A 23,984-nucleotide genomic window follows, 5' to 3' on the forward strand; every position below is an offset into this window, starting at 1 on the left:
TACATGTTTTTAAGTTGAAGTTTCTGAGAACATTTTTCTTCTACAGACATCCCTGTAGTGAAACTACAGTATTTTTAGTTTAATGCTGCTGTTGTAGAGTGACTATTGTTCGGTTGCAGTTGAATACCTATAGGGGGCGCACCTGGCTAGAGTATCTCCTGATTAGGCAGTCTGTGTGTATGCAAGAGAAGACGCTACTAACACGTTGGTCATGTACTATCCCGTGATGGGTCCTGCAAATAAAGTCAGCTCAACGAAGTATATGTTGCACTTCTATTAATTGATATCCGACGATATCACATATGGCGACGAGGATAAAAGCCTGAAGTGAAACGGCGAGTTAAGACTATGGGCGCGGTGCTGGCTGAGTTAGCAAGTGACCTGAAGCTAGGCTAGTGCTAACAGTCCGACCGTGAACTACAGACGTTGTGCCGACGGCGTGAAGAAAGCTGGGCGCTCTCTGTACGAAAAAAACATGGCTGCCACGGTGGGGTCGGTGTCACCTTTTGATTGCAAGTCACAGACTTGGGAAGAGTACTGTGAGATTCTGGACCATTTCTTCGTGGCAAATGACATCGACAATGCAGAAAAGAAACGAGCTGTGCTGCTGAGTGGAGTAGGCGCGCAGACATATGCACTGATGAGAAACCTGCTCAGCCCCGACAAACCCGGAGATAAGTCTTACAGTGACCTGGTAAGGCTGTTGAGAAATCATTTTCACCCTAAACCTAGTGAAATTATGCAACGATGGAAGTTTAATACACGAAACAGAAAGTCTGACGAGACTGTGGGTGACTATGTGGCAGAGCTAAGGAAGCTAGCGCAGGACTGTAACTATGGGGAATCTTTGACGGTGATGCTGAGAGACCGTCTTGTGTGCGGCATAAATGACGACAGGATTCAGCGGAGGCTGCTGTCGGAGGATGGTTTGACTTTTGACAAAGCCCTCAAGTTTGCGCAGGCCATGGAGGCGGCAAACAGAGACATTGTGGATTTACATGGCATGAAGGAGCAGGGCAAATGGAGCCGTGCGGCGGGCTCTGTCAACAAAGTGAATGACACGCGTTCAAAACGTCAGCAGGACATGAAGAAGTGCTACAGATGTGGAGGGGACAACCATCTGGCTAAGGACTGCAGGTTTGCCAATGAAAAGTGCCACGGTTGTGGTAAAGTGGGACACATAAAGAGGGCCTGCAGGATGACAATAGGGGGAAAGGAAAAGGCTAAGCACTTTAAAGGGGATAAAGGCAGGCAAGGAAAAAGGGCTAATTTCATGCAAGAGGAAGGAAGTGATAGTGATAGTGAGGATGTTTCCACTATATATCACATTAAGGATAGGGCATTGACCATGTACAACATAAATGAAGAGATAATCATCCCCAGAGAAGAGCCCATAAAAAAAGTATTACAAGTAAACGGGAAAAATGTAACCTATGAGGTAGATACTGGCTGTGGGTACACCATTATGTCGAAGGGAGCATTATACAAACTATTCAGTGAGGGTGACAAACCTAGACTAGCCAAGTGCAGGATAAAACTGAGAACATACGGTGGCCATAAAGTGCCCGTATTAGGAGCGACAAAGGTCAAAGTTGAACACGAAGGCATTGCTAAGATGTTAGCAGTGGTGGTTGTCAAAGGTTCAGGGACAAGTCTACTGGGACGAGGTTGGCTTAAAGCTCTCAAAGTGGACTGGCAACCTGTACACAAGATAGAGGACAGAGAAAACAATCTACAGGAAGTACTTTCAAGGCATGAAGCAGTGTTCAAAGCAGAGCTAGGGATGTTAAAAGGCTTCACTGCAAAAATACATGTAGCTAGTGATGCCACACCCTGTTTCTACAAGCCAAGGTCAGTACCTTTTGCAATGAAAAAGAAAGTCGAGCAAGAGATAGAGAGGCTCTTACATGAGAAAATCATAGAGCCAGTGAAGTTCTCAGAATGGGCTGCACCCATTGTACCAGTCTTAAAACCAGATGCCAGAGCGAGAATTTGTGGTGACTATAAACTCACCGTAAACAAAGTGTCACCTATTGAGCAGTACCCCATTCCAAGAATGGAGGACATGATAGCCTGTTTAACTGGAGGAGAGACATATACCAAGTTAGACATGAGCCATGCATATCAGCAAATAGTACTGGATGAGGAATCACGAAAATATGTCACAGTGAACACACATAAGGGACTGTTCACATATACAAGGTTACCTTTTGGGGTGAGCTCCAGTCCAGCCATCTTTCAGCGTACTATGGAGGGTGTGCTGCAGGGATTGGCAAATGTGGCAGTGTATTTGGACGACATCATTCTGACAGGAAAAGATAGTAAAGATCACCTGCAAACACTGGATCAAGTACTACAGCGACTGGAGGATGCAGGACTTCGCTTAAAAAGGAGCAAGTGTGAGTTTATGGAGAAAGAAGTGACATTCTTAGGACATCGAGTGGACAAGACAGGGTTGCATCCATTGCCAGCAAAAGTGAAAGCAGTTCAGGAAGCTCCCACTCCTACATCAGTAACGGAGCTAAAAGCTTATTTGGGACTGTTGAACTTCTACAATAAATTCCTGCCAAATCTGTCAACATTACTGGCACCTATGCACAAACTGTTGAGGAAGGATGAACTGTGGTCTTGGGGACTCGAGCAAAATAAAGCTTTCAAGCAGTCAAAAGAGCTTTTGCAATCGAGCAGTGTGTTAGTGCACTATGATGAACAAAAAGAACTGATACTGTGCTGTGACGCTTCTCCATATGGAGTTGGAGCAGTGCTGGCTCACCGCATGTCAGATGGAGCAGAGAAACCTATAGGGTTTGCATCACGCACACTTTCAGCGGCAGAAAAGAATTACTCCCAGCTCGATAAAGAGGGACTAGCTGTCATTTTTGGAGTACAGTACTTTCACAAGTATCTATATGGAAGGAAATTTGTGATTTATACAGATCACAAGCCCTTGCTAGGCTTATTCCATGAGATGAAAGCGGTGCCACAGATGGCATCCCAGAGGATAATGAGATGGGCTGTGCTGTTAAGAGCATATGAGTATGTTATCATGTATAGAGCAGGTAAAAATAATGGTAACGCTGACGCTCTTAGCCGTCTCCCACTACCTGATACACCAAGTGTTCCAGCACCAGAGGAACATGTGTTAATGTTGGATCAGGAGCATCCACCACTGATGACTTCAGAGCAACTAAAAAAATGGACAGATAAGGATCCTATACTCTCCCGAGTACGTGAGTATGTACTGAGAGGATGGCCAAAGAATCAGGACAGAGACTTTGTACATTATCGACAAAGACAACATGAGCTGAGTGTACAAGATGGCTGTGTGTTGTGGGGAGCCCGCATAGTGATACCGGAGAGGGGACGAGCTCCTATGTTGGAACAGTTACACCAGTCACACCCGGGAATGAGCCGCATGAAAGGCCTGGCACGAAGTTACATGTGGTGGCCACACATGGACAATGACATAGAGAATAAGGTAAAGTTATGCTCCACATGCCAAGAACACAGAAAGGCACCTGCTTGTGCACCACTCCACCCCTGGGAGTGGCCTGAGAAGCCGTGGAGGAGGCTCCACATAGATTATGCAGGTCCCTTTATGGATAAAATGTTCTTAGTCATTGTGGATGCGCACTCAAAGTGGTTAGATGTGTATCCAGTAGCATCAGCTACATCAGCAAACACACTAAATTGCTTGAGAAACAGTTTCAGCACACATGGTATTCCAGAAATGATTGTGTCTGACAATGCACAGTGTTTTGTCAGTGAACAAACCAAAGAGTTCATGACACGGAATGGAATCACACATGTCACATCAGCACCGTACCACCCTTCATCTAACGGCTTAGCAGAAAGGGCTGTACAGACTTTTAAAGAACTCATGAAAAAGAGCAGCGGTGATACACTGGAGACAAGGTTAAATAGGGCTCTGTTTAGCTATCGCATAACTCCACAGTCAACTACTGGACTTTCACCTGCTGAGATGATGATGAGTCGGAAGTTGAGGTGTACATTGGATCTCATACATCCTGACTTAAAAAAAAAGGTGGAGTCAAAACAAGCAAGCCAAAAAACCCACCATGACAAACACGCAAAAGAGCGCAACTTTGCAACAGGAGACTCTATCTATACCAAAAACTATGGATGTGGACCTAAATGGATACCAGGACTGATACAGGAGATCACGGGACCAGTGTCTTATACAGTGCTGCTGGGAAATGGTAAAGTTGTCAGGAGACACGTGGATCAACTGTTCAGCAGACAGGAGCAAGATCTGCCAATTCTGATACCGGATATGACACCTGAGGAGCATGTGGTACCTCCAACAGTAACCAACTTAGGACCAGAGGACACAAACACTACACCAGTGGATGACAAAGCTTCCCTTACTGTGAAGCAAAACAAGGAGGACAGTACACCTGGTGGTTCGCCCACTAAGGAAAAAGACACAAGAGACCACCAGCTCATTTCAAAGACTTTGTTGTTAAGTGAAAAGGCATGTTTAAGATGCAGAGACAAGATTGTGTTTTCTTTAAGTTGATTACAGTAGTAATGTTAAACACACAATTGTCATATTTTGGGCTGAGAAAAAAAAAACAAAAAAAAAACAGGATATATTTGTTATCTGATTTGTACATGCATATTGTTGGGACATGCTGTATTTTATTCTCTTACAGGATTAGAAGAAAAGTCATAAGAGAATGTTTGTTGCTGTGCTTAGGCATACAGTGATTTATTATAGTTATGTGGTGTTGGATTACATACAAACTGTGGTGTAGTTTGAATTTAAGAGGGGAGGGATGTTGTAGAGTGACTATTGTTCGGTTGCAGTTGAATACCTATAGGGGGCGCACCTGGCTAGAGTATCTCCTGATTAGGCAGTCTGTGTGTATGCAAGAGAAGACGCTACTATAACACGTTGGTCATGTACTATCCCGTGATGGGTCCTGCAAATAAAGTCAGCTCAACGAAGTATATGTTGCACTTCTATTAATTGATATCCGACGATATCACAGCTGCCCTGCAACAACAATTCATAACTGATTTAATATGGTTTAAAAACAATCCATAAAATGATGTGAGTTAAAGCTATTGCTATCACAGAACAATAAGATAAAGATTGTATCTAATCTTTTTTGAGAAATTAGATTTAATCTGAGATATGGCCCTAAGTGATTGAAATGTTATGACTATAAAGAATAAGGATTTTATATTATTATGCAGGCTATGTCTTTGATACTACTGGAAACTTCCTTGCATCCTGGAAACTGGTAAGTGGACTTTCTCCCTGACAAAGTGGATGGCAAGCCACTGGGAAATCTGGTTTCTTCATTCAGAGGGAACTCATCCATTCCTCCTTCCTTGCACAAATTCACTGTTGTGTTAGGATTTGACATGACCTCATCCTGATGTTGACTTGTCAGTGTTGTTGACTTGATACCCTTGACAGGGTGCCACAACTACATATGGAATTATTTCACATCATTAACAACCGTAACAGAGTTGTACATGGGTTAGGACGAAGCCTTTCACTTCCGTCAAGCTTGCAACATTGTATACAAGGTTTCCGGCTAAGTCAAAATCACGTATTTCGCATTTGGGCAGCACAATAGTGCAAAGTGCGGTATTATAGAGAACTCTTCTCCTATTTGAATTATATATATATATATAGAGAGAGAGAGAGAGGAATGTATTTTATTTTGGTGAAGTAAAATATGTATTTGGGAATTTCCCGTTGCGCATGCGTACACTGAGCCAACAGTGAAGCTGTTCTGTTGACAAATATCGGGGGAGGGACCACTGCGGCGTAAGTAGATCTTTGTTCACATTGGATTATATTCATCATAATGTAGCATCCTGTGCATAATGTATCCACCTGAATATGATTGAGATAGTGTTGGTCAGCTTCTGCCTCCATTCAGCCAGCAGACAGGAAAGTGCTTGTGTCTAAACATCTGTAAAAACCGCTGGGGCCGAAAGGTAGGATCCGCGTCGAGCTAGCCACAATGAAACTTGTGGTTTCCGTTCAGAGCTCTTGAATTAAAACACCTGTTCACACACACATTTACACTTTTCCGATTTACAAAGCAAATGAGTCAAAATCCACACCGAACGTAGCAAACTATTTAAAGTAGCTATATTATAACGCGCTTCTGTAACATTGATGTTCAGAGCACATAATGAAGGTCAAGGCATGTTTTATTTGGTACTCTGCAGTTCCTTGCTTTAATTGTGAAGGTAAAAACATCCGGTTTCCGGCATCACCAATAGTAACGTTCGATCTGACTCAGCTCCTACACAAAGCTGCCACAACCCGCTTCTCTAACGTCGTTTCAGGGCTTGTTTTGTGCTTGGGGCCCTGTGTGGAGAAGTTAGTCAGTGTTGTGTAGTTGTGTGCATACTTTCTTCCGTCTGTGTGTCAAACTTATGAACTTGTTTCACAGTCAGGCTGCGGGAGAGAGTGAAGACGGTCTCCTCGTTCAAGACTGTCGGCAGAAATGAAGAGGTGAGTGGGAGTTAAACATGCGCCATTGCTATTTATTAATAACAACAAATACATTTTATACTAACAAAGCTCGTCTACTATCTGCTATGGTGTTAATCAGCTGTCTCTTGTATTTTCTACACGTGCAGCCAACAGAAAAGCCCTGAACCAGATGGGAGTGTTACTGTCAACGAGGAAGGTAACAGGAAAAAAACCCAACCTTACAAATATTAGTCTTGTGTTATTATATTCAAATATGAAGTGTTCCATTGTGTTACATAAGTGTATGCTTTCATGCACAAACACATGTTCAAGCTCTGCCTTTTGAAAGTTTCAACCTATGCTATTGGTGAAGGTTGAGTCTTATGAGTGTCTATGTGTTTGTGTCTAATCTGAAGCTCTTTTTCCCCCCATGTGGTATTGATGATACTTTGATTATATTATGGTCCTGTGCTCCGTCAGGGTCCGTAGCCACCGCAGAGGACCCGGCTGCTATTGCCACCATTCAGTCTGCTGCCACCTTCACTGATCAACCCATCAAATATCTCTTCAAGACAGAAGGAGCAGGCGGACAGGTAGGAAGGAGTGTTGACTTAAGAAAAACAATTATTTGAGTTAACATCATTTATCAGTATGACATGAGATGCTTGATTACACATCATCACAAATAAATGCATAAAAACTTTGTAGTAGCCACAGAGCTGCATGACAGTACACTGAAAAGAGATTAGGGTTAACATTGAAGCTTCTGGAGTGAAATTTAACACATTTGTGAAATAGAATTTAAATAAAAAATCATATTAAGCATGAAGTGTCCACTCCTGAGCTCAAGGACAACACTTGTTTAAAACTGTTTATTGGCGTTGCTCTATGAACATATTCATAACACAAAAACACATTTGTTGTTACTACCTTTCATTCATTATTGTCTGGGTCACATGACTAACAACCCCCTCCCTCTCCTCTTCTCTCCTCTCCTGCTCACTCAGCTTAACAAACAAACCAAAAATAAGAGCTAAAAGGAGTTGCTTTAATTGGCCAAACAGTTATCACAGCCCCCCCCCCCCCCCTCAGGCTGTGCTGTTTGAGGTCTGTTCAGGTCTCTCAGAACATGTTAGCTACAGTCCCATGCAGCCTCCATGGCTAAATGAGAGCGAACAAAATGTGTTGTTTTTAATCCGAGCAGGGTGGAGAATAAGCACCAGCCAAATGCTGCTAAATTATGTGGGTGGATGGTTTTTCTTCACTTACTTCCCCCGAAACAAGATCATGTATTGAGTGGTTGGATACATTTGAACGTTCACTCCCCATTGGGCCAGTGGACAAGTAAGTTCATCTTGAACCCTGCATTTGGAACCCGGCAATGGACTAGCTTGGAAGTTGACTTGAGTTTATGCTGAAAAGACATGAACAGAAATATATATTCCTGTTTTTCTGTAGCTGCAGTGATATCAGAGTGTTAGATGTGCTGATCTTGTGAAATGTAACATCACATTTCTTAATAATTGAGCCAGCATGTCACTAACATCAGTTCCCGGTCTCAGTACTCGTGACCCACTTCACTTAATGAAGACCTAAAAGTAGAAGTTAGATTCTGTGTGTGTGTGTGTGTGTGTGTGTGTGTGTGTGTGTGTGTGTGTTTTAGTAGTAATAAAATATTGACCAATGGGTGGAATGTGTGCTGTCCCAGGTGACCTACAGGGTGATCCAGGTGTCGGATGGTCAGCTGGAGGGTCAGACAGATGGAGCTGCGGCGGTCAGCCTGGTCACAGGTTTCCCTGCAACCACTCAGACTGTCACGCAGGTGAGAACAACACTGAGCCTAATCCTAACCTTCTGCCACGTAGCCACAAGGGAGCGCCTTAGTACAGAGAGAGAGATCACTGATCCACTCTACTCTGCTCCTCTGTGTCCTGCTCTAGCTACTGTGGCTACGGTCACTGAGTTGAAATGTTAAGTAAGAAAGAGAGCACATCATTATTTATTAATGCTCTGCCCTCATGATATTGTCTATTAACACCCCAAAGAGATCAGAACATGTATGAAAATGTTAATGGGTTCCTAAAATCTAAGAGACACAGACAGTAAGCTGCATTCAAAAACATTTCCCATCACCTGTCCCAAACTTTTAAGAACCAACCTGTTTTCATTTAAAGTGTTTAAAGTGTATCTGGTGTTTGAACACAGCTGCACAGTCGACTGTTTAAAATTCAGTCAAATTAAATAAATCTAAAACAATCATGGTGGGAAATAATTTTCCTTTGCATGCATCTCCCAACCCTAATGTTTTTACCCAAAAAGTGTCAGATTACAGCTAAACTGACTGACACTGTGGATGTACAGTGGTACCCGCACCCCTTTTCACTATAACTGACATGAATTGAAACTGACTGCTGTTGAGCTCTGTAAAAGACAAAACTATCAAGTGTTTCAAGCAAACTGTAGGTGAGTGTTTGATAGGTATTGAATATTCACACTGCTCCTTTAAGTGCGTTCATCACCAATCACCAACCAAAATAAAGAGGTCATCTACTGATTGACCTCTGTTGATGAACTTATCTGCAGCTCAGATATAGAATAAGTGTCAGTTAGGCCAGTGACATTCAGTCTGATATGTAGTTATCCTTGAGGTTCATCTGATTTCATCTTATTTAGTGTGATAATGTGGTTTAAGAAGCCTAATCATCAACACAAGACTAGAACACGTTTTCCTGGTAAAAATAACATCAAATGTGGAAGTGGTTTCATAGACCTGCAGTAACTGATATTCTGTCTGCTTAGAGGCAGAAGAAACATATTGCCACTCAATTCAGTGAAAGCAGTTTTTCTTGATTAATTGTTTGGTTCTTAGAATGTGAAATGAATGATGAAAATGTTCACCACAACGTCTCAACACACCCAAAAGGACAGTCTAGTCTCGCTTTGTTAGCAGGTAAACATTGTGTTAGGGATGTCGCAATCCGATATTTGGATCGGATCGGCCGCCGATATTAGCAAAAAATGCATATCAATATAGGATCGGCCTGCACGGGAAAATCCCGATCCGGACTCCCGATCCAGTTTGTTTTCAAAACTCCGGCGCACCGATGTTGGTAATCCATTCCAGTTTTTTTCAGCCTTTCCCCCTAAATCCGATCCGCGTTTTTCAGCACAACTAGCGCACACCTAGCGACCTGTCCAGCATCCCACTTGTCTGTGCATGTCCCACTAAGAATTTAAAGTTAGTGTGTGTGTGGTAATTTGACTATTTTCTACTCAGGTTTTGTGTGTGTTGCTTTTATATATAATTTTATATTGTTTACAATATTGTTTACTGGTGGCTTTTTTAAGCCTTGGTTTACACTCTTGAGCAGAGCACTGATGCCAATTCAGTTTGTGTGGTTAATTGACTATTTATTATTTTGTGTTTATTTAACGCTGTTAAGAATAAACAGGTCAGCTTCTCATTACCAACTATTGTGGATTATTCAAACTAACCTAATTAATTTGGCTAGTTGTTCTTAAGAGTAAAACCCTTTTCAACATGAGTAGAACAACAAAATAAGTAAATATCTTTAATCTTTAATACATGCTTGGATCGGCCGGTATCGGTATAGGCCAATGCTAAAAGCTACAATATCGGTATCGGATCGGAAGTGCAAAAAGCTGGATCGGGACATCCCTACATTGTGTAACATTTATCTAAGACCATAAAATAAGGTTCTATACCAACAAAACAAGAACGGAAAGACAATAAAAACAGTGTAGAGCTAAAGAGAGCCACAGAGTCAGGTGATAATCCTCTATGTGTGTGTTACTGTGAGCGCCATGTGATTCATTACTAACATAAAAATACAGATTCTATCCTATTTAAAGATGTTTACTCTCAGCTTCGGCTTCTTTATAAACTATTTAATACCTCATGTATTCTTTTCTTATGTCTGAGACTGGAACAGAGCAACAAAAGACTTAACAGTGGAGTAACTGTCTCTCTGACTTCAGGCTGTGTTCTCTCAGTCGGAGGGGTTGGAGGGAGACAGCGGCGCTGAGACACAGTACACCTACTATCCCGCCACCATCGCAGACGCCACAACTGGCACCATGGTGACCACAGTGCAGGCATCTGATACGCTGCTGGGACAGACCACACCCACAGGTGCTGACAGCTGTATAACATGGAGTGCATAGGCTTAAACCTATGATGTAATAGACTATATGTTGTACTATATAAGGGTCAATGACATGATGCAACCCAGTGTCAGTTGGTGTAACCAGTATTTTTTTCATAAAAATTTGATTATATACAGGAACATAATTGTGAACTAGAATATGGAATAAATATCATCCACTTTTGCAACACAACACTATGTTTTTTAACAAGGTTCACATCATTTGTCACAAATTATTTAGAAAAAATGGTTGTTTTTATGATACGTCCTGCTCAATATTGATAAAATGCTTTCATATTTAAATGTAGAAATACTCCAACATGTTTCCTTTCATTTGATGTTTAAAATGAAGTAATTATTAGTATAAGTTCACTTAAATACACTGTAGGTAGACAAATAGTGAATATACATCATTCTTTTGTGGTTACACCATTTGACATTTTCAGGAGCATTCAGTCTTACTTTTGGTAATAAATGGTGCAAATGTCATTTCAAATGATATAAAACCAACAAAAATACATATATACATTTTAACAAACCTGATGCTGCTTTTAAAACTATTTTTTAACATATTTTTGAATTACTCATCTTGCAGACCCTTCTTTGTCACTAACACGTATAATGTGTGATGGCTCTCTTTTATATTTAAGACTTTTTGTTTTCTTTTTTTGTTAAAGGGCAGCTCTACGTGATGATGTCACCCCAGGAAGTTTTGACGGGATCCAATCAAAGGACAATCGCACCTCGCACTCAGCCATACATAGCGTAAATCCATCATTATCATCATATTTAACAGAATCAACACACTACTGCAGATACAAAAAAATAGCAAACAAACTTCACCAATCCACTCATTGGTAATGTATTTTTGTAGAAAGCAAGAGGCTCCTCGGGCTTCCAGAGACGAGAAACGGCGAGCTCAGCACAACGAAGGTAAGTGAAGGTTTATCTAAAGCAAACGTTTGAATGTTTTTGTCTGTTTGAGAGAAAATGTGTTTGAAATGGAGAGATTTTGTCACCGACAGTTGAGCGTCGGCGCAGGGACAAGATCAACAACTGGATCGTACAGTTGTCCAAGGCCATACCAGATTGTAACGTGGACTACACCAAGACAGGACAGGTGAGGAGATCATTCCAGTCATAAAAGCTTATTCTTCACACTCAAATTACTGAATTACTCAAAGTCACAGAGGCATCATTACATTCATTTTTCTCCAAACCTTTTTACACTTTTAAAACTCTTTTCAGAGTAAAGGAGGCATTTTGTCCAAAGCTTGCGAATACATCAAGGAACTGCGACAGAGCAACCTGAAACTGGGAGATGATATCAGCACGCTTGATCGTCTCAGGATTGACAACCAGCTGCTCAGACAGGAGGTATGTCAGAGTCTGTTTAGGGCTTTTAAGGACTCATCTGCTCAAGAGAAAACAATACAGAGAAACAGCAACAATATAAAGGTTTCCCAGAGTTGTTGTCTATTGAATGCCTTATAACCAATAAAGTATGTCAGTGATCACTACATTAGAATAAAAGATCAATAATCAGCCTAATGTAGCAGTCATACATCCACAGTTAATCATGAAAGTCATGTGTGAGCTGACAGCTGATGTTATCTGTGGTACTATTACTCAGGTAGAAGACTGGAAGTCTAAGAATCAGATCCTGAGGAACCTTCTTCGACAGCACGGCATTGTGGGATCATCCAGCACAGACCCCCAGTGAGAAGCCTGCAGGCGACAACCACATATGGGCCAAAAGAGTACTTGAAAACGCTTTGAGATACTTCATTTGTGATCGAGTGTGCATGAAATAGGAAGAAACAATTGAATATTGTCCTAAATATTCAACTCCAGTGTCTTTACTAAAATGACACGTATTTGCTTTTTGAAGGTTTTGTAAAAAAAATCATTTGCTCTGGAGAATGCAACCCAATCATCATAATAACAAGAAGTTTTGAAAGAGAGGAAGTAGTCCAATCAGTTTAGCAAAGCGCTGAAAGAACGTCTTCCTCCTCGCAAACATTATTATACGATTATTTCATCAACATCCAGTAGAGTAAGCTCTAAAAACACTTCTAATGTCAGTTTCTTTTCCTAACTTCGGCAGTACTCTGCTTCTCTGTATCAAATGCACTCTTGTTTATGTCTCCAAACACCGTTGTATTCATGCTTTGACTTGTTTTCATCTCTTTTCAATATCACTTTGACCTGATGATACCAAGTTCGTCATCCAGTTCATAATTCAGCTTATTTTTGATTTGTATTTTTGTATGTCGTTACATTAAGCCTCACTGGGGACAATAATTACATTGCAACAATGTAACTAACTAAATAAACTGGGTTGAGTAAGCATTGTGTGGTAGGTAGGCTATGTAGTATGTCTTTATAATAAAAAAAATCAAATCATCTACTTGTATGTCCTAATTCACTTTATGTTGGATTTATTAAAGTTGGTAAATTGGTTAAAATATATAGAATAGCTTTTACATGAGTGTATATAATGTATTAATATACCATATTACACACATTATTATATACAAACAGGTAACAAAGGGTGTATGCTTCAATGTTCCTTGTTATTGATTCTACAGTGTGTGAACTCTTCTGGAGGGATGAACACTGTTCTTCATAGAAATATTCTCTCATTTCGTGTTTTGATGATGGCCAGCATATGATTCACATCATTTTTATATCATCAGCATTGTCACAGTCAACATATCTTTAACCCAGTTGAACACTTACAGGAGATTTTGGACCAACATATTAGACAGCGCTCTCCACCACCATCATCAAAATGTACAATACACATACAGTACGTGTATTATACAGCGTGTGCATGTATATATTATGTGTGTATTTTTATATACAATAGTTCATTAATACAGTGTGTAGGTCTGCAGCTTTAACATGAACTAACGTGGTCGTGACTGAGTTTTATTTTGTAGTTTCTTGTCGGAAGTAGTTATAGTCATTGACGGGTGTTGAATGGAGCTGTGACAGGACTGTTAGGACTGTGTTTTACTGTGTATAGAAAGGTTGTGGGCAGCACACAGTGGAGTTGATGCAATGATCTGTATACTGCTGGTTGCGGGTCACGGAACCGTGTTAGAGGCTCAGATTAAGGTAAGCATGATGTCGCTGTGTTGCAGCAGGAGAAGATAAATGGCTGCAGTGCAAAGTTCAGAGAGCTGCCTGTTTACTGTAGCGCTGGCTAGTTTTACTGTTAAACCCACTGTTCAGACATTTATGGAACAGTAAGGATCAGCTGATGTTCCCTGGTTACATGTATTTGATATAAAATAACACGTTTGAATTCCAGCTGATTTTTACCGCCTGCAGCTAGAGATATTTTTTTTCCTAGGATGTTTAAGTCATGACCCGCCCTACTCCGCCTCCTATTGGATTACCGTAATATATATATATATTTTTTTACAATAACTCTAACCAATCTCATTCCTCACATCTAAACCTAACCAACCCAATCAACCAAGACAACGTGTACCAACCAATCAGAGGCTGAGTAGGGCGGGTCATAACGTCACCATCCTATCAATAAAGAAAAAGCCCCTGGTTGTGTATTCTGACCAAATCTAATCCTGATCTAATCACATGAATAGTTGGACACGTCATGAAAGTTGAATATTTACTAAAACTGATGCCAGTTGTTGATTTATATACACGACATGTTATTGAAGATGATGTATTTTTTTTTTTATTATTAAATGGCTTTTGAAGCTTAGATATTGTGTTCACCATAACCGAAAATAACGATTCTCTCATTAAATTTGGCGTGGTGTATCATTTATGAATCATGATGAATTATGAGTTGACTGTTTACAATGAAACACATTGCTGCTAGTAGCCACATGAATCATTTAACATGTGTGATGTGTTAATAAAAATGTGCAAAACAAGGGTATTTTCACATATTGTGTATTCTCCATCTCTCCTCACACAGAATGATGACACAGGCTTGTACAGCCACCTCACTGGAGTACCAAAGGCCTTGCTGCCCGGCATCAGAGGAAAGAAGATCCTTGACTTTTGGTGGGAAACAGTCAAAATGTGCGTAAAAGTGGCAAATGACCCACACATTAACATGTCTCATAATATCTTAATGTCTCATTATTAAAGATGTTTTGTATCTCAAATCACTGCATGCACTGGTGGTGTTCTGCTAATTGCACATCTGATTTCTCCCCAGGCGACAGTTGTTCACAGAAGTGTATCTTGTCACTAATGCAGACAAGTGAGTATGCCAAGAATATTAACTTAATTATACTACTGACATTGATTATATGGTTGTTATATGGTTGTTTTACTCTTTTCCTGGGTAAGGTATAAGCACTATGAGCGCTGGGCAACAGCTAATGACTTCCCGGTGGAAAATGTGATCAATGATGGCAGCACCACATTGGAGGACCGCCTCGGAGCTGTGGCTGATCTGGAGCTGGCCATACGCAGCCGTAAACTGCAGGACGACATCATGGTGGTACGATGGATGTAGCTCCTCAGTTACATTTGACTGTGTTTGTAGAGCTGAATAAATGTTGCGAGCGGATCAGTGTCTGATTCACACTAAGGATTTATTTTCTGTGTAAGCAGATTGCGGGGGACATGCTGTGTGCAGACCAGAACTTCGACATTGCTCAAGTTATCCGCTTCTTCAGGTCAAAGGTGAGACATTGTGTGGATATAAAATGGTACAATCCAAAGTTTAAAAAGTAGCTTCCATCCATAAAAAGTGAAAATATCCAGAATGAAGTAAGAAGAGTTGAGGAATATGTGCTATCCCTGTCTTCTGCATGTGTGTGTGTGTGTGTGTGTGTGTGTGTGTGTGTGTATATGTTGCAGCCTGGAGAGCTGATCATATACTACGAGCTGGAGGAAGGGGAGAGAAGCAGCTCCAGGGGTATCGTGGAGGTCTGCCCTGAAAACCATAGGTAAGAATAAAGAAGTTGTTTTATTTTCTCAGTCCCGCAACGCACAAGAAATATGTTACTATACTGAAGGTTCATCGATGAAAGATTTACAGATTGATGTCGTTATTGTATGAATCAGGATTACTCGCTTCTTGGAGAAACCGCAGGAGGGGCTGACGGCATCCCGCCTGGCCAGCGTGGTGTTTTACTGCATCCGGAGAGACACGCTGTCCTACCTGTCTGACTTCATCACTCTGCTGCCTCAAGCCACACACAGGTCCTTTGGAAGATTCTGGGTTCGTAAAGTGACAGAAAATAACATACACTTAGTTAAACCTGTCCAATCTAATTCAATCTAATACAACAGCTCTGCTATAAATTCTACATTTATGAAGTTTATACATTTTCAGTTTTTGTTGACATTTTTAGGAAGGTGATAATTCTACTTTATGTTTATTATTGAGTGATGGTGGTGTATTAGGGGGCAAAATATTAGGAACACCAGTCAATATAATGCACCCCAGTATGCCACCACCTCTAAGTACAACCTCAGTAATAGACATAAAGTAGAATTATCACTTTTTGTAGACAATGTCAACAATAACTTATAGCAGAACTGTTGTATTGGATGGAATTAGATTGCTCAGGTTTACCTCATTCAGACTTGAATAATCTTTAATCACATCAGTTATGTTAGAATCTCATTGTACTCATTTTCAAATTTTTTTGGAAAATACTACGTCTACGTATCGTGACTTGTAGTTACCTCAGTGAGTTTTAACAACAGTTGTGTTTAGTGAGGGAAATAGAATTAAAGCCATGATGAAATTATATTTTTGTTTATATAACTTTAATAAGTTAATGTCATTTTATGCTTTGTCTTTGCTTTTCATTATGATGATGAATCAAAATGACCATGCAGTTACGTTTATGGCTCCTTCTTCCTTCTTCTTCTTCTTCTTCAGGAGTGGCTCATCAATGAGAAGCAGCTCCATGTGTTTGGGATGAAGCTTCCCACCGGCTTCCAGCTCATTGGACAAGTGGTTTGTACTTAAATCTTGTATATATTTTTTTCCCTCACAGAACATTAACTGATGTGAACTCTGACAATTTACACAAACAAGAAATACTGTATATCTGGGACCACATCCTATAAAGTGAAAGTGTATTGCAGTGTGTAGAAAAAGATGTCAGCTTAAATATTTGAACATTTAAAAGGCTTCTTTACCCAGAAATCATGTAATGTGACATGAGCTGCACACTGGACACTTGTACCTAAATGTCCCCAACTTATCTCCCATTACATTAGACTTAACTCTACACTCTGTGAACCTGACTACTTGAAATTGGTCATATTACTGTGACTATGTAGGGCAAGTTGGGTGACTACACTGTCCCCTCACAGAGACTAGATACTGTTTTCTATAGCAGCTAAAAGTTGAATAGTGGTTTAGTTTTGACATGTTTTCTCTTGATGTCACAGGGTCTGTCAGACTACACCAAGTGGCTGACCCACTACTCTACCAAGCAACAAGACAATCCTGCTAAACCAATCACATGCCGGTCACACGCCAGGTTAGAAAACACAGACTTGCTTGATCTTCGACTTTAATTTGAATTCAGTTTTTCAGAAACAAGCCTGCTTTCTTTCCTCATTCACAACAAAGAGTGCTTAAATGTTGGATCAAACCCTGATAAGCTCTGTAAGGATTGATTTCCAACTGAACAATGATTCACAGGGTTGGATTAATGGGGAATCCATCAGATGGCTTCAACGGGAAGACCATTGCTATGACTATCTCTAACTTCTGGGCTGAGGTCACTCTAGTGGAAAGCCAAACTTTGGTAACACACACACACACACACACACACACACACACACACATATATAAGCCAAAACACTTTCATCAAGGATAAACTGTGAAAACATCATGTGTGCTTCTGTGATATTCCAGGTTTTAGTCCCTCACCCACTCAATGACCCCACTGAATTTGGAAGCTTGCAAGATCTGTTCTGCATCAGCAGGAAGGAAGGGTGTGTACACATGATGTCATGACCTTAAATACATGATAGTGTTGATCATTATCTGCTTTTTCATTTCTATGTTCATCATCCACTGCAGGTACCTTGGAGGCCTCCGGCTGCTGCAGGCTACCTGTAAGAAGTTCTACCAGTTCTGCTCCAAGCAAGGGTGAGATACTCAAACTCAGATGATAGCTTCTCAGGCTAACTCCACACCCAGCTTCCTGTTGATAAGCATGCAAAGACTCTACAGCCATGCTAGCAGCTGTGTGAGGCAGTAACATGGCCATGCTAACACGCTCACAATGACAATGGCAGTGTTGATGTGTAGCATGTTCACAGTGTTATTTTAGCATGTTAATCAGCTTAGGCTAATGGGAGTGAGTTTTTTTGCAGGTATTTGGACATAAACTAAAATATGATGATGTTTGAATGAAAATTCAGGAGATAAAAGATGATACAGTCCATCCTCTGGGGACCATGAACATACAAATCAATCTGCGTTTTTCTTTACATCAGAAGGTTTCGGTAATGTGTTTTTCTTTCTGGAGATAATATCTGATTTGTAGAAATGTATAATAATCCTGGCTAGTGAGGTACATTCTTGAATGAGATGTTGAAATGATTTTAGTATTTGTCCATCAAATAATTGATCACGATACATCAGCCCTCTGTCCTGCCAGTGATGGATGGAGGAAATTCTGGATTGATTTGCTCTGAGCAAATCAGCAGAGCTTCAATTGAAGAATGAAACCCCCCCCCCCTAAATGAGGCTGTGTGTGTTGTGGTCACATAGATCTGTTTACACAGTAATGTTGCAAGGACTCGCTGCCCTTATGGGGACAAAAAGCAAGTCCCCTTAATGTAAATCATTAATTTTAGGGTGAAGACTTGGTTAAAAGTTAAGGTAATTTAAGGTTATGTTAAGTTTAGGGTAAAGGTTAGGTTAAGGATAAGGATAAGTCCAGGAAATGAATGTGAGTTAAATTATTTTTAGCTTTTTCTTTATTTTAGACCATACTTTCCATCTTTTCTCAACCCATTCAGTCTTTCTTATGAGGTTTTTCCATTCTTTCCAACTCATCAATGGTTCAGAAACTAAAGGCACCTGACAGTTCTGTTCCACTCCCTCCCACATTCAATCTACGTGCATCTTTTATCCATTACACATTTGTTTTAAGTTGTGCTGCTCAATAATCATTTTCCAAATAAGGTAGTTTTAGATTTAGACCAATTTTTGGGGACTTTGTAGCTTGTTATAACTTATTTATAACCGTTTTCTTTTGCCATATTGCAGCTGGGAGTTATTTTAACAGAACTAAACAGTCAACCTCATGGTGGCGCTAGAAGAAAAGTCAAAGGGATTACTGAAGTCAGCAGTAGTCATCTCCTGGGAACCATGAATGTCTCCATGGTTGTTTTTTGTGGAACTTTTTATTTATTCCACACAGATAGATATCACTTTTGTTATGTGTTATTGTTCTCCATCTTCTCTCAAATTCTTCTACTTTCAGTTGTAGTCTTGCTGTAGTTTTTTCCATAATAAAACCTTTTTTACCTGATACCTGACAGTTAACATTGATTCTTCTTATAATGTGCTGCACTTCCACTGCTGATGAACCTTCCATGTATTCTTCACTGCAGCATCGCTTTGACAAAGCAGAACTTCACATTGAAGTACGACACCAACATTCCTCGGCAAGTGGTGAGGATCTACTCGACTCAACGTATAGTGTAAAGTGTGAAAAACCCAACATATTAACACACTAATATTTCCATTGTTATGTCTCTGTTTCTTGAAGGGCCTCGCTGGAAGCAGGTAATTACATTTTGTGGATTTCTTACCTGAGTAGCCCAACTTAATATGAAAATATCTTTTACACACTTCTCCATTTATTAATCTTCTTGTCTTACAATCTTCGCCTGTGCAGCGCCATCGTCTCAGCCACCCTGAAGTGTCTTATGAAATTCTACAACATCACAGACAATGTGAGGATCTTAGAGATTTGTCATGTTACGGTTTTTCATTGAAGCCTTCAGGTTAAACTCTCGGAAGTGTTTCTTTCATCTTCTAACATTTGACCCTAAAACGCACAACAAGAAACAGAATTACATGCACACAAGACAAAGCGTTGAATGTTAAAGACAAAAACAGAATAAATAAAAAGTGACAAACTGTGCTGTTTACGTGAACTCCAGGATCTCCCGAAGCCCATACGAGCCAACTTCATCCTCAACGTGGAGACTGATGAGCTGTTTATTACTGCTGGCCTGCAAGACAGAGTGGTGCAGGTCAGTGACAGAATCAGCACTATATAAATACACTGGACTCCGTCACCACTGCTCAATAACCAATAATCAATTGTTTTACACCTGCAGTAGCAGCAGCTAAGGGATTCTTTTGTCTTTGCAGGTCTATGAAGGGTTGGTCTACATGGATTTCAGCAAGAAGCTGATGGAGGAGCAGGGCTACGGTATTTACTAGTATTTACTTCACTTTAGATGTGTTACGCTATGTTGATGATATACTTTTCTTTTTTAATGTGTGTTTTCTATTCTCAGGGAACTATATTTCTATGGACATGAATGACCTTCCATCCTTCTGGCTGGCCTACCTGAGCGACCCCAGTGACTCTGGGCGCATCCATAGCAACGTCCGCCAGCGATGGCTGAGTGGTAAACTGCTGCTCATCATTTTAATCATTGTGGGATTCCTGGAATTCATAAGCTCAACAATTACTGCTAAAAGGTTCCAAAACAAGGAACTATAGGTTAACCAATATGAGGTTTGGATTCCGATATTTGATGATACCACAAAATACTTATATAGTAACAGAAGCACATGATATGGAAAACAAGAAGTTCAAGTTTTCTATGAGTGGACGTTTTTTGGACTAACGTGTCAGCCATAACCCTAACCCTAACCCTGCAAGTGTGTGTGGACAGGCTAGGAAATAAATGTTCCAATTCCAACATATTTCTGTTCTCTTTTAAGGAGTCTTAAATGAGAATACACACTGGGTCATGTGTTGAACTGCGTTTATGTTGCTCTGTGTTTCCACAGGGGAGCCTCAAGTAGTTGAGGCCATGAAGACTTTTGCTGAGCTGACTGATCAAGCAAGGTTGGTTAAAGTTAGTAGACTTCCTCAAGAAGAAAGCGCAGTAATAAACATCATAATCAGAAGTGGAGCTATTGTCATATGAATGAAAATAAACGTTAGACATAATCATTGGATTAATTATATCTTGCATTTTAATTTCTATGACCCATTTTTTTTGTCCTAACATGCTCTTAATATTTGAGATGAGCTTTGACTGACTGAAGGATTTTCGAATGTTCTCCTCTCAGGGTGGCTCTACAGGACCAAGACTGGAACCGTCTGGCACAACTGATGGACCAGAACTTCGAGCTGAGGAGGTAATTCATTTGAATATTTTAATTTGAGGCTTTTTTTTTTTTTTTTACTATAATTCCTCAAGGAAAGCTGTGCTGAAACTAATTAAATGAATTTTTTGTAGACAAGCAATGTGAGTGAGAAAACTCAAAATGTGACACAAAATCAGAATTAGATTAGTGAGAAATGCATTCATAAAATCATAATTTAAAAAAAATCAAACACAATCATGTTTAAGATTTTACCTGAGAAAACAACCTAATTGGGTTTTTAAAACAAGCCACAGGCTGTCTAAAACCATAAAATAACCAAGTCGACCTGTCACGTTTACTACTTTCGTTGAACGATATATTGTCTCAGAAATAATCGCGATAAACGATATTATTGTCATTTGAAGATCATTTTATACCACTGATATAATAATAATATACCAATAGCATAATAATGTAAGGGGGGTTGGGGGGTTGAGATTGGAGTTTTACCTTTAAGGTCATGTCCATATATCATGTACAGTATCAGTCAAAAGTTTGGACACACTTTCTTATTGATGTGAATGGGAAAGTGTGTCCAAACTTTTGACTGGTTCTGTATATACGTGATGATCTTGATAATTACGTTATTGTACAATGAGTGGATAATATAATTATTGTGACAAGCCTAATACCAATCACTTAATGAAACAAGCACATTGAGATTCTGAAATACCCCAAAGCATCAGCAGCCAGCAGAGTAAAAAGCCTCTGCAGCAAAAATTTCAATTTACAGAGGCAGATTTTCCATTTTGGATGTAACAGCAAAATGATCGAGGCAGAAGAAGCAGCTCACATGAAAGCTCTTTCACCCAGTTCACTGTGGACTTTGGGAACTGCTGATAAAAACGAATCCTAGAAAACCAGAGCAAAGCTGAGTCTTATTCTTTATATATCGATTTTGTGGTTGTAAGAAAGAATAGCTTTATCTACAGTATAAATGTGTGCCAGTGCTGCTGTCTAGCAGTGATACTCCAGAGCTGAGATGATGCGTTCATTAGCAACACATTCCCAAAATCAAACAAAGGCAGCAAAAAAAGTTCCATTAAAAATAACAAGACTTGTGGCGGAGTTTAGCTCAGTGGGAGAAGCGCCCGCCACATGTGTTGAGGCTGTAGTCCTCGCTGCAGGCGACCCCGGTTCGAATCCCGCACCGAGCGGTCCTATCCTGCGTGTCATTGCCCCCCTCTCTGCCCCCTGTTTCCTGTCTATCTCTACTAACCTGTACAATAAAGGCAAAAAAATATACTTAAAAAAATAACAAGACTTCCCTCAGGTCTATCTACTCTGATGACTGCTTGGGTCCTGGCAACCTCAAGATGGTTCAGTTGGCAAGGCAGGTGGGTGCTCAAGTTTTCCACCACCTGCACATTGATCAGTATTCACCCTCACTTTTCTCATTTTCCACCCGTGTGCACCTGCAGGAGTGTTTCTCTCTTTATTCGCTCATAACATTTCTGCTGCTTCTTGCAGTTTGGCTCGGCGGTGAAGTTACCAGGCAGTGGAGGGGCTGTGGTGGGTCTGTGTGTGGACCAGACTAGACTGGTAAGACTGCCCTGCTGTATGCGGAATGGGTTTGGAGCTGCTGCATGCATATTCATGTTGATCTTTCCATGTCTTGTTAACCTCACTCAATGCATGGACAGTTGCTCAATTTCTGGCTGTGACCCTATGGAGAGTCTATAAAAACCACTGCTCTGTAACTGTGGTCATTACAATCTGCTCAGACTCGCCACAAAGAACAATAAGAGCAGATTCAATGGAAGTGATGGGGGGACAAAATCCATACTCCCCCACAGACTCAACTGTTGATTTTGTCCTCCATCACTGACATTGCTTTAGATAGGGATCCTTTGTAGGCAGTATGAACAGGAGGGACAATTACACAACAGCACATAAGGACGTTTGTGGATTGTATCCCCCATAAATTATATTGAAACATTAGTTAGGGGTCTTTAAATGGTCAGTATGAATAGGAATAGGAGGAAATATTACAGCAAGACAAACCTGTAACTGTGTACATATGTGCACCCAACCTAGACAAATGAGAACTTATCCTTTTCCAGTTGATGAGAATTGTAAATGGATCAACATGCAGTGCCTCACAGCTGGGACTAATACAAGTCCATGATTTATGAGAAAATGTGTTGAGATCAAGCTCATGGGGAAACCTTAAAAATGATTGCTGCAACAACAGAAAATGAAGAAAAAACTGTCCCAATATCCTGCCGTCTGATGTAGTGCGCGTTTAAACCACTAGGTGGAGATGAGGCAAGCTTTCCAGGAGGCAGGCTGTGTCTTCTGTGTCATCGCACCATACAACCCATCTGCCAGCAGTGTCAGCAGCCAACACTAACCTCATACCTCACCGGGGCTCAGTCAGGCTGCTCAAGGCCAACTCATGTCCATCGGTTGGAGATGGTACAGTGTGGCCCTCAACATGTCTTCCAAGACCTTATGTCATTTCATATGATTTATTATTACATAGCAAAGATCATGCTGATGAAATGATGTGAAAGCCATTTATTTAAAAAAAAAAATCAGGGTTGCAATCAGGAAATTAATATAGCAGAAGGACAAAAAGATCATGTTTAATCATGCATCATGCATTGTGTCACTTTATTTCTAGGATCTGCAGGTGTCCAGATTTTGCTGCAGATTTTCAGAGTTTAATGAAAAGATTGTTATTCTGTGTTACATTCATCGTCCACAATAATGTAAAAATGACTGAAATATTTTTCTACATACATCAATTGTATAGTCTTAAACCATTATCTTTGTATAATAAATGTAATTTTAGTACACAAATTAAAAACTTGTAGAGACAGATGTGAGTGTTTTGTCATTACTGTGCAGCATGTGATAGTCATGTCCCACTATTTAAAAAAGTGTCATCATTGAACCTTCTCTTATGTTCAACCCGTATTAAACCACCACTGAAACTCATAGTATTAACATGTAGTTCATGGGATCATGTTGTATC

The 23,984-nt window shown here is 40.3% G+C and overlaps 3 protein-coding genes across 4 annotated transcripts; all 3 read left to right on the top strand.

Annotated features, from left to right (window-relative positions):
- Nucleotides 1-475: 475 nt before the first annotated feature.
- LOC128359794 (uncharacterized protein K02A2.6-like) lies at nucleotides 476-4,540 on the top strand. Its single transcript, XM_053320117.1, has one exon. The coding sequence runs from the start codon at nucleotides 476-478 to the stop codon at nucleotides 4,538-4,540; it is 4,065 nt and encodes a 1,354-aa protein (XP_053176092.1).
- A 1,219-nt stretch (nucleotides 4,541-5,759) lies between these two features.
- On the top strand, nucleotides 5,760-13,034 carry LOC128360219 (upstream stimulatory factor 1-like). 2 transcript variants are annotated; one of them, XM_053320603.1, is made up of 11 exons: nucleotides 5,760-5,806; nucleotides 6,444-6,505; nucleotides 6,634-6,683; nucleotides 6,947-7,059; nucleotides 8,175-8,288; nucleotides 10,466-10,619; nucleotides 11,310-11,397; nucleotides 11,507-11,565; nucleotides 11,658-11,752; nucleotides 11,881-12,009; nucleotides 12,266-13,034. In XM_053320603.1, exons 2-11 carry the CDS (start codon nucleotides 6,498-6,500, stop codon nucleotides 12,353-12,355), a joined length of 900 nt encoding a protein of 299 aa, XP_053176578.1. In that variant the 5' UTR covers nucleotides 5,760-5,806; nucleotides 6,444-6,497; the 3' UTR covers nucleotides 12,356-13,034. The 2 variants fall into 2 exon arrangements, with proteins under 2 accessions (XP_053176578.1, XP_053176579.1); XM_053320604.1 differs by having other exon boundaries at nucleotides 10,481-10,619.
- A 576-nt stretch (nucleotides 13,035-13,610) lies between these two features.
- On the top strand, nucleotides 13,611-23,830 carry gkup (glucuronokinase with putative uridyl pyrophosphorylase). Its single transcript, XM_053320598.1, has 23 exons — nucleotides 13,611-13,755; nucleotides 14,591-14,697; nucleotides 14,837-14,881; nucleotides 14,971-15,124; nucleotides 15,238-15,309; nucleotides 15,487-15,575; nucleotides 15,694-15,850; nucleotides 16,520-16,597; nucleotides 17,038-17,129; nucleotides 17,294-17,399; nucleotides 17,510-17,589; nucleotides 17,678-17,746; nucleotides 19,222-19,282; nucleotides 19,380-19,396; nucleotides 19,509-19,566; nucleotides 19,777-19,869; nucleotides 19,991-20,051; nucleotides 20,140-20,253; nucleotides 20,642-20,699; nucleotides 20,927-20,995; nucleotides 22,278-22,341; nucleotides 22,475-22,546; nucleotides 23,262-23,830. Exons 1-23 carry the CDS (start codon nucleotides 13,699-13,701, stop codon nucleotides 23,355-23,357), a joined length of 1,869 nt encoding a protein of 622 aa, XP_053176573.1. The 5' UTR covers nucleotides 13,611-13,698; the 3' UTR covers nucleotides 23,358-23,830.
- Nucleotides 23,831-23,984: the final 154 nt, after the last annotated feature.

This window comes from Scomber japonicus, chromosome 6, assembly GCF_027409825.1.
Source record: "Scomber japonicus isolate fScoJap1 chromosome 6, fScoJap1.pri, whole genome shotgun sequence".
Taxonomy (NCBI): Eukaryota; Metazoa; Chordata; class Actinopteri; order Scombriformes; family Scombridae; genus Scomber; species Scomber japonicus.